This window comes from Canis lupus, chromosome 4 (genome assembly GCF_003254725.2).
Source record: "Canis lupus dingo isolate Sandy chromosome 4, ASM325472v2, whole genome shotgun sequence".
Lineage (NCBI taxonomy): Eukaryota > Metazoa > Chordata > Mammalia > Carnivora > Canidae > Canis > Canis lupus.
Window position 1 is genome coordinate 20,525,961 of NC_064246.1, and position 14,177 is coordinate 20,540,137.

Below are 14,177 nucleotides of genomic sequence, written 5' to 3' on the forward strand. Positions count from 1 at the left end.
TGTCTGTTCAATTCCAGAGTTGTAGCTCTTTATGATATACGTCTTCTGGAGGATTACATAGGAACAAACTTGAGCTTCTCAGTTGTTTATCAGAATTATTCAGAGTCTGTGCTTGCTTCTGCAGCACATATACAGAATTATTCGGAATCATGTTGGTATAGTTTTAATTGATCTGTTTATTCCTTTAGTCTCTAAGTTTTAATGCTAAAACCCTTGTTAGCCACCTTTCCCAGCCAAATTTTCTATTAATCCTCAATAAGATACTCAGCAATAGAAATTACTTTTATTTGTATTTCTAATTCACTCTGAAATTTTGGTAATTTTTTACTTATCAGGTTTCCTTAAATCTCTCTGGTTACCTGCTGCCATATCCTTACTGGGCCTTTATCCTTTCTAAGCTTTCTGTTAGTGCTGGTTCTGTAAATGCGCCCTATGTTTAAAGTATTGTCCCACAGAATTTCATTCAGAAAAGCTATTAGCAGGCGAGAAAGGGCTGTGGTGACTGCAGCATCGCTTCTAGGACTTTGGTCTAAGATCAAGCGTGTAAGTAACGCTGTTGCGTATATTGGAGCATTTGGTTAAATCTAACTCATGAATCCATTTCATCGTGATCATCATCAGAAGTGTTATCTGGTGCCTCTGCTTGTGGCACCTTTTTCTATAGCTTCCAGAGGCCCCTTATTTGTTTTGTTTAGCAACTTTAAAGCTATGTATTCATTGAGATTTTAATTAACACTTGAAACTCCATCAATATTAATAGTAATAAGATATCTAGATATTAATTTAAAGTGTAATAAAAAATTTAAAGTTGTTAAGCATTGCTTATGTGGAGCATGCGGTGATTTTCATTAGTACCTCCCCCACCCTGTGCTTTTTTTTTTTAAGCCAAAATGTTCTATACGTTTTTGTTACAACTAGCTGAGTTCTATTGCAAACAGAGATTTGAACCATTTTTCTTAAAACGATGCAATTGTCATTTATATCATTCTCATCTTCATCTGGTTCCAGTGATGAGGTTTTGCTATTTTATGTGTCCCTACCTGGCAGGTGCTAAAAGTCCCACATTTACCAGCCACCTCAAGGGCACATGGCACTCACTGTTCTAGCAGTGGTTGCTTGCAGGGAACCAATGTGAACAAAGCTAAAGTGATAACGATGGGTAAGGGATTGCAGAGGGACAATTAAAGCTTCTTTACGTAAACTGTAACATTCCTTGGGTTTCTGAGGTTTAACACCAACAGTTTGATCTGTAGATATTGCTGGGCTAATACTGTACATGGTACCCCAGCTATTCTAAAGGTGGCTTCTGAATTTGCTGTAATGGAGAGATACACTTAGTGCTGAGCTTATACAGTCATAGCCAACCATGAAAAATCTTAGCAAAATGAGGTATTATTAATATGAATTAGACATTTAATTAATGAGGGTGGCTTCCAACTAAAAGTTGGACTTTAACTTTGTATTTCTGCTGGGTTGGTCCTGTGATTTACATGATAGATGCAAAGTGTTTATGTTAGCAAGGGGATCTTCTCCAAGTGTTTGACAACTTTACCATGCCCAGATTTGAGTTAGGAAGCCTTCAAGTGTGTTGGTAAAGCAATTCCATATAGTTCATCTGTGGAAATCTGTTGACTTCAGAACTTCAGGGAAATCTATTGACTTCAGGGTGGGAGCCTTCATTCATTCATTATACATAAATCTCTCAAAATTCTAGAAGAGGGGAATATCTTCATATCCATATTTACCCTTTTTACCTTTGAGGTAGGATATATAGAGAGATCTCTAAACTTCAGAAAATCCAATCTTCGAGTCCTCTGACAGGGTGTAAGTTGCCTACATATTTATCATGCATGGCATTTTGGCTCTATGAACTGAACCTACAGAGCCATCTGAAGCATTCTCAGTTTAGGATGATAGCCATTCTGGTATTATACTTACTGATAGCTTGAGGAGAGCTAACTTTTGGTTCAGTCAGCAGTTGTCTCTCAGCCAGTTTGGATTATTATTAAGAGTTTGGGGGCTTTATTATTTTAATCTTTGAGGTAGCTTTTTAACCAGAGAATACATGTCCTATTCCTTCTTAATGTTTAGCAACCATACAGGGTTTCCTTAGTGGGTTTTACCTAATTTTATAGCTTTTCTCATAGTAGAAGGCTTTATGTAAGTCTAATTGCAAATAAGGCTAGGTGATAATTGCACTTACTCTCGTTTATTTCCTCAACAGCTATGTTTTATGGAGGCCAGGCACTGTTTATCTGCTGCTAATGTCATTTTTGGTCAAACTGGAAAGGTCTCAACAACAGAAGACAGTAAGTCCACATGTGCATGTCTTATTGCACAGCTTTTAAAAAACATTTTGAAATCATTTTAAATTTTAGAGAATTCAAGAACATAACAAAGAACTACCATAGCCCTTCTTAATTCAACTTTTAATAGTTGCCTTATTTGCAGTCACTCTTTTTTTTTTTTTTTTTTTTTGGAAACCAGCTCATGTTTAATTTTGACATTTTAAAATTGGACAAGTGTTCTCACATCTGCCCCCAACCCCACCCCCCCCAGCAGTCACATTTTATTGTCCATCAGAACCATTTGAGAAAAGATTGCATACATTAGACTCCTTTACCCCTTTTTTTTTTTACTCTTTTTTTTAAAATTTTTATTTATTTATTTATGATAGTCACAGAGAGAGGAGAGAGAGAGAGAGAGAGAGAGGCAGAGACATAGGCAGAAGGAGAAGCAGGCTCCATGCACCGGGAGCCCGACGTGGGATTCGATCCCGGGTCTCCAGGATCACGCCCTGGGCCAAAGGCAGGAGCTAAACCGCTGTGCCACCCAGGGATCCCTCCTTTACCCCTTTAATAATTTAGTGTATATTTCCTAAGAATATTTTGTTACATAATCATAGGAAAGGAGATGTAACATTGATATAATTCTCTTTTCTATAATACATATTTGTTTCATTAATTATCCCTGTAATGTCCTTTCTAGTATTAGAGTATCCATTTCACGATTTCATACTGCATTTAATTGTCACATCTCTTTATTGTCCTTTTTTTTTTCTTTCTTTATTGTCCTTTAATCTGGAACAGTTCCTCAGCCATTCTTTCTCTTTCATCACATAGACATTTTTGAAAAATATAAGCCAGTATTACATTAGATTTCCATCAATTGGTGTTTGATATTTCCTTAAGCTAAGAATCTGATTACACATTTTTGGTTGGAATATTGCATAAGTGATGTGCAAATGTCTGATTTTTTAATTATAGTGTTTTACTTGGTTTTAAAAATCACAGTTAACACGTATATTTGAGAAAATCAAAACCACAGTGAGATATCATCTCATACTTGTGAGAATGGCTTTTATGAAAAAGACAAATAACAAGTGTTGATGTGAAGAAAAGGGAACCCTCATGTATTATTGGTGAGAATGTAAATTGGTGTAGCCCCTGTGGAAAACAGTATGGAAAAAAAAAGAAAAAAGAAAACAATATGGAGATTCCTCAAATTAAAAATAGAAATAACATATAGTTCAGTGTTTCCACTTCTGGGTATTTACCCAGAGAAAAAGAAAACACTAACTCAAAAAGGTATATGCACCCCCACATTTGTTGCAGTATTCTTTACAGTCACCAAGATATAACAACAACTTTAAGTGTCCGTTAATAGATGAGTGAATAAAGAAAGTATGGTGTATATCTACACAATAGATTGTTATTCAGAGGGCAGCCCAGGTGGCTCAGCGGTTTAGTGCCTGCCTTTCACCCAGGGTGTGATCCTGGAGACCCGAGATCAAGTCCCACATCGGGTTTCCTGCATGGAGCCTGCTTTTCCCTCTGCCTGTGTCTCTGCCTCTCTCTGTGTGTCTCTCATGAATAAATAAATAAAATCTTTAAAAAAAAAAAAAAAAAAGATGGTTATTCAGAAAAAAAAAAAAATCTTTTTTAGTGGAAGATATAAACTTCAGATTATAAATTGTCATGGGATGTAATGTTAGCATGGTGACTATAATTAATACTATATAGCGTATTTAAAAGTTGCTAAGAGGGGGGAATCCCTGGGTGGCTCTGCAGTTTGGCGCCGGCCTTTGGCCCAGGGTGTGATCTCGGGGTCCCAGGATTGAGTCCTGTGTCAGGCTCCCGGCATGGAGCCTGCTTCTCCCTCTGCCTGTGTCTCTGCCTCTCTCTCCTCTCTCTATGACTATCATGAATAAATAATAATTTAAAAAATCTTAAATAAAAGTTGCTAAGAGGGTATATCTTTAAAGTCTCATTACAAGAAAAATTGGACTGTGGGGTCATAAATATTAACTATATACTTAATGTGATAATCACTTTGCAATATATACAAACATCGAATCATTATGTTGTGCATATGAAATTAATATATGGTTGATCCTGAATAATGTGGGGGAGGGGATTAAGGGTTCCTATACCCTGTGTAGTTAAAAATCTGCGTATAAATTTTGGCTCTCCAAAACTTAATTACTAAGAGTTTACTGTGGACCAGCTGCCTTACCATAAGAACATGTATTTTGTGTGTTATATGTATTAATACTCTATTCTTAGAATGAAATAAGCCAGATAAAAGAAATGTTAAGAAAATCATAAGGAAGAGAAAATACATTTATAGTGTTATACTGTAAAAAATTGAGCTATAAGTGAACCTGTACAGTTCAAACCTGTGTTGTTCAGGGTCAGCTGTAATGTCATGTGTCAATTGTAACTCAATTTTAAAAAAAGATTGGTACTTTTTATTATTATAAAATCAATAATATACCTGCATAGGGCCCCTGAGCACATTTTACTAACTTATCAACCCAGTAACTTTTGCTTCCAAACCTTAAGGAAGTCAAGTACCCAGACCCACCAGCTATTTCTGAAAAAGAAAGAAAAAGGACTTCATATCTAAGTGCAAGTTCCAAAATACAGTCAGTCCTCATTATTTGTGGAGTCCATATTTGCAGATTCACCTATTGCTAAAATTTACTTAAAACCCCAAACTCAGTACTCGAGGCACTTCTGTGGTCATTTGTGCAGAATAGGAAAGAAGTTGAGTTTCCTGAGGTGCACGTTCCCAGCTGATGTCAAACAAGACAACACTCTGCTCCTTGTTTCAGCTCTCCTATAGTAAATAAGTGTCCTTTTTGTTGTCTATTTAGCACCCCATTCTTCACATTTTTGTGGGTTTTTGTTGGCAATCTCATTGTTTAAAATGGCCCCTAACTGTAGTGCTGAAGCACTGTCCAGTGTTCCTAGCACATGAAGGCTCTGATGTCCCTAACGGAGAAGTTATAGTGTTAGATAAACTCCATTCAGGCACAAGTTATAGAGCTGTTTGTTGATCAGTGTTAGTAAGTGTTCAGTGTTAATAAGTGTTCAGTGTTAATAAGCCAACAATATATATTACATAAGGGATCTTTAAACAGAAACGCAAAATGAAGTTATATATATTCATCAGTTAATGAAAATGTGACCAGAAGCTCATGGAAATCTAATTCTGTATTTTCCTGAGGAGTAATGTTTCAGCCTTTGAATAATTCAGTGTTCATGATGACTTTATGGAACATAACTACCACGAATAATGAGAATCGACTGTACATTGTCTCCTTAGTTTTACTTTTGGAGATAAAAACCACTTTTGGGGGGGTGCCTTTTTGGGTGGCTCAGTTGGTTAAGCAACTGACTCTTGATTTGGGCTGAGGTCATGATCATAGGGTCATGGAATTGAGTGCCATGTTGGGCCCCCCATTCAATGAGGAGTCTGCTTGAGATTCTCTCCCTCTTGCACTCTGCCACTCCCCCCATTCTGTGTCTCTTTCTCTCTCTCTCTCTCAAATAAATAAATAAATCTTAAAAAAATAATAAACCTTTTTCTGCTGAAACAAATATTCATCTAAAGGAGTTAATCCAACTCACCAATGACTTGAAGTGCCATGCTTCTATGTTATTTGGAAGTCTAGCAACTTGATTTTCTGTAGAGCTGGACCCTGTGACTGTTGTGCTTGGTGTTGGTGGCACATCCATGCTGATGGGAAAAGGTAGACTATGGAGGAGAGTTTACACGGATTAGTAGTAATACTACATTAAATCTAATATGGTGATGGAAAATGTTAATTTGCATTACAAAGGATTTTTAAAAAAGATTTTATTTATTTATTCATGAGAAACACAGAGAGAGAAGCAGAGACATAGGCAGAGAGAGACACAGGCTCCATGCAGGGAGCCTGATGCAGGACTCGATCCTGGGATTCTGGGATCATGCCCTAAGCCAAAGGCAGACGCTCAACTGCTAAGCCAGCCAGGCATCCCTAAAGGATTTTTTTTTTAATAGTGGAAACAAAAATAATTTAAATGATGAAATTTATTTATTCATTTATTTGTTTAGATTTTAATTTTATTTCTTTTTTAAGTATATTCCACACCCATTTTGCAGTCCAGTGTGGGGCTTGAACTCACAGCCCAAAATTAAGACCCGAGCTGAGATCAGGAGCCAGATGCTTAACAGATGGAGCCACACAGGTGCCCCAAATCAGGAAAAATATTAAAATAAATTTTTCCTTGCAAAAAAGAATGCCCTCCACAGATGTAACATAGTAAATATTTTGGTAAAACTGGACATAGGACCTGCAGTACAAAATGAAATGGCCCTTCATTAAACTATATCCATCATTCTGAATGTTATTTTAGAGGAAGCTTTGCACTTAGAGACTACCTTTTAATTCATGAGAACTCCCATTTCAATTTGAATTTCACTAAATTGGAATTTTTGACAAATTGGTTAATAGTTGTGCTTTCACCTTGTTTGACACTATTTCTTTTCTTTTTTGAAAGACAGAGACTGTGTGCACATGCACAAACTTAGGGGAGAAGCAGCAGGGGAGAGAGAATCTTTTAAGATTTTATTTATTTCAGAGAGAGTGAGGGAAGGAGAGTGAGAGTGGGTGCACACGCGTGAGAGGGAGAGAGAGAGAAGAGAATCTTTAGCAGGCTCCATGCTCAGCCACAGGGCTTGATCTCATGACCCTGAGATTATGACCTAAGCTGAAATCAAGAGTTGGTCGCTTAACCAGCTGAGCCACCCAGGCACCCCAACACTATATCTTAACAGACACCATGGCATGAGTTAGGTGATAAAAGTAAATGATTATTTTTTTATTACTTTTTTTTAAAAGATTTTATTTATTTATTCATGAGAGGCACAGAGAGAGAGAGAGGCAGAGACACAGGCAGAGGGAGAAACAGGCTCCCCATAGGGAGCCCAATGCAGGACTCGATCCTAGGACCCTGGGATCACGCCTTGAGCCAAAGGCAAATGCTCAACCACTGAGCCACTCAGGTGTCCCAAAAGTAAATGTTTAAACAATCAAGTTGAAACTGCTTTCAACTAACTCCTAAGGTCCATGTATAGATATGAATTAGAGAATTCATATCTTAAACTAGGTACTTTAAACCTTGTTCACACAGGTTTTTAGACTGGATTTTATTAATACAGTTTGATTAATAATGGTGTTGAGCATCCACATATCAAATCCTGTCCTAAGTCTTTGTGTAATTAAATCCTCATAGCTACACTATCAGACTGTTACTATTATTATCTATACCTGACAGACGGGGACACTGAAGCTCAGAGTGGTTCAACAACTTGCCCAGTGTCACACAGATAGTAGGGGACAGGGCTGGCATTCAAACCCAAGCATGATGGTTCTGTACCTGTAACTTATAACTCCATACTCTACTGCTTAAGCTCAACAACTGATCTAACCCTTCCCTACCCCACCTCCTGACCTCCCCTGGTAGGGGATTCAGCAATCTTAGAGGCTTAGAAATAAGGACAGAAAAAATCAAACTCATAGTACTAAGGTTGGGAACAAGTCTGTGAACATCATGAAGATGGACATTGGGGGACGCCTGGGTGGCTCAGTGGTTGAGCATCTGCCTTTGGCTCAGGGTGTGATCCTGGGGTCCTGGGATTGAATCCCCATTGGGGCTCCCTGCGAGGAGCCTGCTTCTTCCTCTGCCTATGTCTCTGCCTCTCTCTGTGTGTCTCTCATGAATAAATAAATAAATCTTAAGAAAAAGAAAGAAAGGAAAGAACGAACGAACATTGGTTTTTCATAAGATGCTTTAAATACCTAAGGAATGCATTCTCCCTATCTCTCTCTCTCTCTTTTTTAAGTAAGCTCTACACCCAATGTGGAGCTTTAACTCATGACCCTGAGGTCAGGAGTGGCATGCTGTACCGATTGAGCCAGCCAGGTGCCCCAAGGCATGCATCCTTAATAGGGATGAAATTATTTATTGGAACATGAAGGAAAAAAAAGCTTAGCTATTACAATGGTTTGGAGGGGGAAAAAAAGAAATCTTGTCATTTATGGTAACATGGTTGGACATTGAAGGCATTATGCCAAGTAAAATAAGTAAGAAAGACAAATACCGTATGCTATGACTTAAATGTGAATCTAAAAAAATAAAACAAGAAAACCAAACCCATAGATACAGAGAACAGATTGGCAGTTACCAGAAGTGGTGGCTGGGTGTAAAGGAAGTCAAAATGAACAAACTTCTAGTTATAAAATAAGTAAGTCATGGGGATGTATAGTTTACAGTATGGTGGCTGTAGTTGATAATACTGTGTTGCATATTTGAACTTTGCTAAGAGTAGGTCTTAACAGTTCTTATAAGAAAAAGTTTTGTAACTATGTTCAATGGTTGACATTAATTAGACTTCTTGTGATCATTTCACAATATGTACAAATATCAAATCATTATGTTGTATACCTGAAACTAATATAAGGTTATATGTCAGTTAAAAAACATATTTATATTTGAGTCATTTTACAGATTTTGTCACAAATTTTTTATTGTGGATCAGAAGAATAGAGATTATGAAGAGTTAAGGAGATGTACATTATTAAATATTTGTTTTTTCCCTTTATTCAGTACATTGAATTAATTGTAGATTGATTGGAATCTGAAATGCATTTGTCCAAAAAAAATTTATAGGGATACCTGGTGGCTCAGTGGTTGAGCATCTATCTGCCTTCGGCTCAGGGTGTGATCCCAGGGTCCTGGGATCAAGTCCAGCATCTGGTTCCCTGTGGGAGCCTGCATTTCCCTCTGCGTGTGTCTCTGCCTCTCTATCTGTGTCTCTCATGAGTAAATAAATAGAGACTAACAAAGATGTATAAACTAAAGCAGTGAGTTATTTTTACTCTTTAAAATAGAAAGTTAGGGCAGCCCGGGTGGCTCAGCAGTTTAGCACCACCTTCCGCCCAAGGCCTGATCCTGGAGACCCAGGATCAAGTCCCATGTCAGGCTCCCTGCATGGAGCCTGCTTCTCCCTCTGCCTGTGTCTCTGCCTCTCTCTCTCTCGCTCTCTCTCTCTCTCATATGAATAAATAAAATCTTAAAAAAATAGCTAAAAAAATAACAGTGTCCAATGTTTTCAGAATACTTTCATTGAGTAGCCCCATATATTGTTGGTTAGAGTGCTTTTTCAAATAATACGGCAGTAGATATCAAGAACATTTAAGATGGTATAGACTTGGGATACCTGAGTGGCTCAACTGTTGAGCATCTGCCTTTGGCTCAGGACGTGATCCCGGAGTTCCATGATTGAGTTCTGCATCAGGCTCCTGCATAGAGCCTGCTTCTCCCCCCTCTGCCTATGTCTCTGCCTCTTTATGTGTCTCTCATGAATGAATAACTAAAATCTTTTTTTTTAATGGTATATATAAAAAAAATGGTATAAACTCTGATCCAGTAAATTCTCCTTCTAGGAATCTGTCCTAAGGAAATAACCCAAAATCCAGACAGAATTATGCACAGAGATCTTTTTGTTTAGACTTGTTTCTTATATAAGTGGAAACAATGCATGCCTAGAATTAGAAGAATGGTTTTATAAATAGGGAATACCTATTTCGTTACATATAATGCTATTCTTAAAACTGTTAAATCGTTGATAATGATATTGGTAAAGTGTTAGTGGTATAATATATAGAGAAAAACTTATATTCAAAATTGAATATATATTATATTGTGGCCTTAATTTTTACCGACAGATGACACATAGAAAAACCTAAAAGAAATATACAAAAATAATAGCAGTGAGTGCCTCTGGGTGGTAGGAATTTGGGGTGGGTTTTTTCCCCCCACTGCTTCAGTGAGAATCTTTACTTTTATTTTTTTAAGATTTTACTTATTTATTTGAAAGAGATAGAGCATGAATGGAGGATGGGGCAGAGGGAGAGGGAGAAGCAGACTCCCCACTGAGCAGGGAGCCTGCTGCGGGGCTCCATCCCAGGACCCTGGGATCATGACCTGAGCCAAAAGCAGACACTCAACCGACTGAGACACCCAGGTGCCCTGAGAATCTTTACTTTTAAGTTCAGGAAAAAGTAATATAAAAAGAATGTAATACACAATGAAAATTATGATTGTGACCATTAACCTGGACAAATAATGTCATGTGATTTTAGCTACTGAAGCTGAAGGTGATGTGCCAGAGCTTTATCATCAAAGAAAAGGAGAAATAGCAAGATGCTGGATCAAATATTGTTTGACTCTTCTACAGAATGCCCAGCTTTCCATGCAGGTAATGTTGTCAAAAGTTGCCTTTTCTTTATTAAATAAGCAGAATGTAAGTAAAAGCTTAAAATGGGAACTATGCCCATTGGGCTCACTGCCTGTTTATTATGCAAAGCATGCAGAATGGTCTCAAATATTTCTTGCTCTCCCATCTTTACTTTTTAGAGTCCAATTTATTTAAGGTTTGTCTCAAATGTCACTTCTTCCTTAAAGACTTTACTTTGGATAAAATATAAATTCCTTGAGAGGTGGGGGCTGCATCATATTCATATTATATCACTATCTCCAGGCACAGTAGGTTCTTAATATATTAATTGTTCAGTGTGTAATGAATTCTTCATTGCTTACTGGTATCATTTCCCTCCTTTAAACTCCATAGAACTTTCCTTGCCCTTTCTAAATCACATAGATTTTTGCTTTGTATTCTCTCTATTCACATTCTTAGCTTTTCCCTTTACCTCTTTTTAGACTATAAGCAATCTAACCTTTATATCATTTATACAGTATATAATTTAATTTATATTTATTTTATAAAATATATATATCTGGAAATAGCCCTGCCAGTTTATAGCTGTATGTTTGTGGCAATGTATTTAATCTCTCTTTGTCTCAATTTTCTCACAAAAGAGGTGGAGATGGGGTGCCTGGGTGGCTCAATCGGTTAAGTCTCTGCCTTTAGCTCAGGTCATGATCCCAGGGTTCTGGGATGGAGCCCCACATCGGGCTCCCCACTTAGCAGGAAGCCTGCTTCTCCCTCTCCCCTCTGCCTGCCACTCCCCTGCTTGTGCTCTCATTCTCTCTGTGTCAAATAAATACAGTCTTAAAAAACAAGAAAAGGAGATGGAGATGATAATAGTACTTACGTAGTGATGTTGTTATCAGAATTAAATTAATACATATGCAAAGGGCTCAGAAAAGTGTCCTAGACATACTAAGTCCTTAATAAATGTTAATGGTCATCATCATCATCATCATTACTAATCCATACTGAATCCTAGTTTCTAACCACTAAGGAGGAAAGTAAATAATTTGGAAGCAATACTGAGTGTAGATGCATGGAAGACTTTCCTGGAAGAATTTTTTTTTTTAATGCATGCATTAAAATACAATAATTTTTACTGGTAATAATACAGAACTTATGAAACTACTAAACAGAATAAAACCAAACAGACAAACCGCAAAATCCTGGAGGCCTATGTTGTGCAAGGGTGAGAGCATTTTAAAAGTAGATGGTAAAGATGAGGCATCTGAAAAAGAAAGTAAGTAAGGGAGAACGGGGGAGTTTTACGTCTAGAGAAGCCAGAGCCAGGAAAAGCTGTCAGCTTTCTTCTCAGAAAGCAGCCTAGAAAGCATGTAAATAAGCAAGGAGCTGGGAAGCAAGTAAAGAAGGAAGATTTTGGAGACTAGGGCTTGCATTTGAAGTAATTGTGCCAAGCAAAATACACTGCCATTTAATTCATACCCTTTATTTAGTTGATGTTTTCCAGACTGGGCACCCGATTAAACTACTTTAAATAGTTGCCTGCCATTAAATTACTCAGATTTTTCTTAATCTGACTTTGTTATTTTAACTTCATCCTTTGATCATCTGTTTACCTGAAAAGCCTTTTTCAATTTAAGCTTAACACCTACACAGATTTATTTATGCCAGCTCTATGCTAGTTGTTGTCTTGTGAGAAAAAAAGAATAGACTTGGGTTTTTACCTCATGTGAAAGTGCAGCTTTGATAAGTTCCACAAAGGAGAGACACGTGATGGAGGACATTTGGAGGAAGTAACTGAAGAAGCTCTGGGGGTGGGCAGGAATTAGCTAGAAAAGAAGGTTCAGCATTCCAGCGAGCTGCAACAGCATGTTCTGGGGCACAGGGAGCGTGGTGTTAAATGGAACAGAACGAAGGCCTGTGAGGTAGGAGCACAATGGGAGAGCCTGTAATGTGAGACTTAGGAAAGGGCTGGAGCAAGCAGGGCCTTCGAAGAATTTGGAAGGCTTGGAGCGTCTAGGTAGCAGAATGAAGAAAGAATTGAGGCGAAGCAATAGTAGAGGAGGGAGGTTAGCTAGAAGACCATGGGAATGGTCCAGGTCAGATGTGTAGAGAGCTTGGTCTAGGGTGGTAGCACAAGAGATGGAAGAGGAAAGCATGGATTCCAGAGGTATTCAGGAAGCAAAATGCAAAGGACTTGGTGATAGATTGAAGGTGCAGGATAAACTGGGGTGAGGAGAGGGATGTCTCAAGGATGATTCCTAGGTGGTCCAGATTGATGGAGGCTTCTTCACTAAAACAGTTCTAGAATAAGAAACAGTGAAGAAGAATAGGAGTTCCACTGTGGACATCCTGCAGATGAAGAGCTTTTGCGTGTCCTTGGAGGAGAGGTTATCCTGTACCTAGGGGTCTGAAGCTTGAAAAGAGGTATGGGCTAGAGCTGTATGTTTGTGAGTCATCCTCCTGCGGATGACAGTTAGAGCCATGGGTATGAACAGAGTCTCCTGTTGGGCAGCACTGTCCAATAGAAATAGAATACCAGCCATGTATGTAATTTTCAGTTTTCTAATGGCCACATTAGAAAAGGAAAAAAGGTGAATTAACTTTATACTTTTTAAAACCCAGATTACATTTAAAAATTGTCATTTCTAGGGCAGCCCCAGTGGCGCAGCGGTTTAGCGCTGCCTGCAGCCCAGGGCGTAATCCTGGAGGCCCTGGATTGAATCCCACGTCAGGCCCTCTGTATGATGCCTGCTTCTCTGTCTGCCTCTCTCTCTGTCTCTATGAATAAATAAATAAAATCTTTTTAAAAAATTGTCATTTCTATAGGTCATCAATATTAATTAAAGATATTTAAAATTATTTTTGTATTAAGTCTTAGAAATTGGGTGTGTGGGCAGCCCGGGTGGCTCAGCAGTTTAGCGCTGCCTTCGGGCCCAGGGCATGATCCTGGAGACCCGGGATCGAGTCCCACATCGGGCTCCCTGCATGGAGCCTGCTTCTCCCTCTGCCTGTGTCTCTGCCTCCCTCTCTCTCTCTGTGTCTCTCATGAATAAATAAATAAAATCTTAAAAAAAAAAAAAAAAGAAATTGGGTGTGTATGTTGTACACACAGCCCACATCTGTTTGAACTTGCCACATTTCCAGCTCCTGGGAGTCATCCACATGTGTTCAGAGGCTACTGTTTTGAACAGTGCAGATCTAGGGACAGTGTTGTCTGATAGGAAGAAAAGGCTTGGGAGTGAAGCTCAGAGGGATCTGATATTCAGTTTTATTGGCCAGGAAGAGGAAGGTGAGCTTAGTCTTTTTTTGTTGTTTAGATTTACTTATTTCTTTGTGTGAGAGAGCTTGGTGAGTAGCAGGGGCAGAGAGGGAGGGAGGGAGAGCAGCTCAGGCAGACTTCCTGCTGAGGGAAGACCCTGCCACAGGGCTTGATCCAGGAGTCATGAGATCATGACCTTAGCTGAAACCAAGAGTAGGCTTAGTCAGTTTTTTTAAGTCATTTAACATTTTTTTTTTTTTTTTTTTTTGCTCAACTCAATCTGGAAGTCCGTTTATTTGCAAAGAATCTACCATCATGAGAAAACATTCATGAAAATCTTAATCAGTAC

At 38.4% G+C, this 14,177-nt stretch overlaps 1 protein-coding gene and 1 long non-coding RNA gene across 2 annotated transcripts in view; one reads left to right on the forward strand and one right to left on the reverse strand.

The window, feature by feature from the left end:
- Positions 1–14,177, forward strand: part of KIFBP (kinesin family binding protein) — a 38,906-nt gene that overhangs the window by 20,595 nt on the left and 4,134 nt on the right. Inside the window, exons 5-6 of the mRNA XM_025435080.3 lie at positions 2,225–2,309; positions 10,478–10,593. Coding sequence (XP_025290865.3) covers positions 2,225–2,309; positions 10,478–10,593 — 201 coding nt within the window. The remainder of the gene's footprint in view (positions 1–2,224; positions 2,310–10,477; positions 10,594–14,177) is intronic.
- Positions 5,922–14,177, reverse strand: part of LOC112651780 (uncharacterized) — a 98,449-nt gene continuing 90,193 nt past the window's right edge. The window contains exon 7 of the long non-coding RNA XR_007410140.1: positions 5,922–6,042. This is a non-coding gene — a long non-coding RNA (uncharacterized LOC112651780). The remainder of the gene's footprint in view (positions 6,043–14,177) is intronic.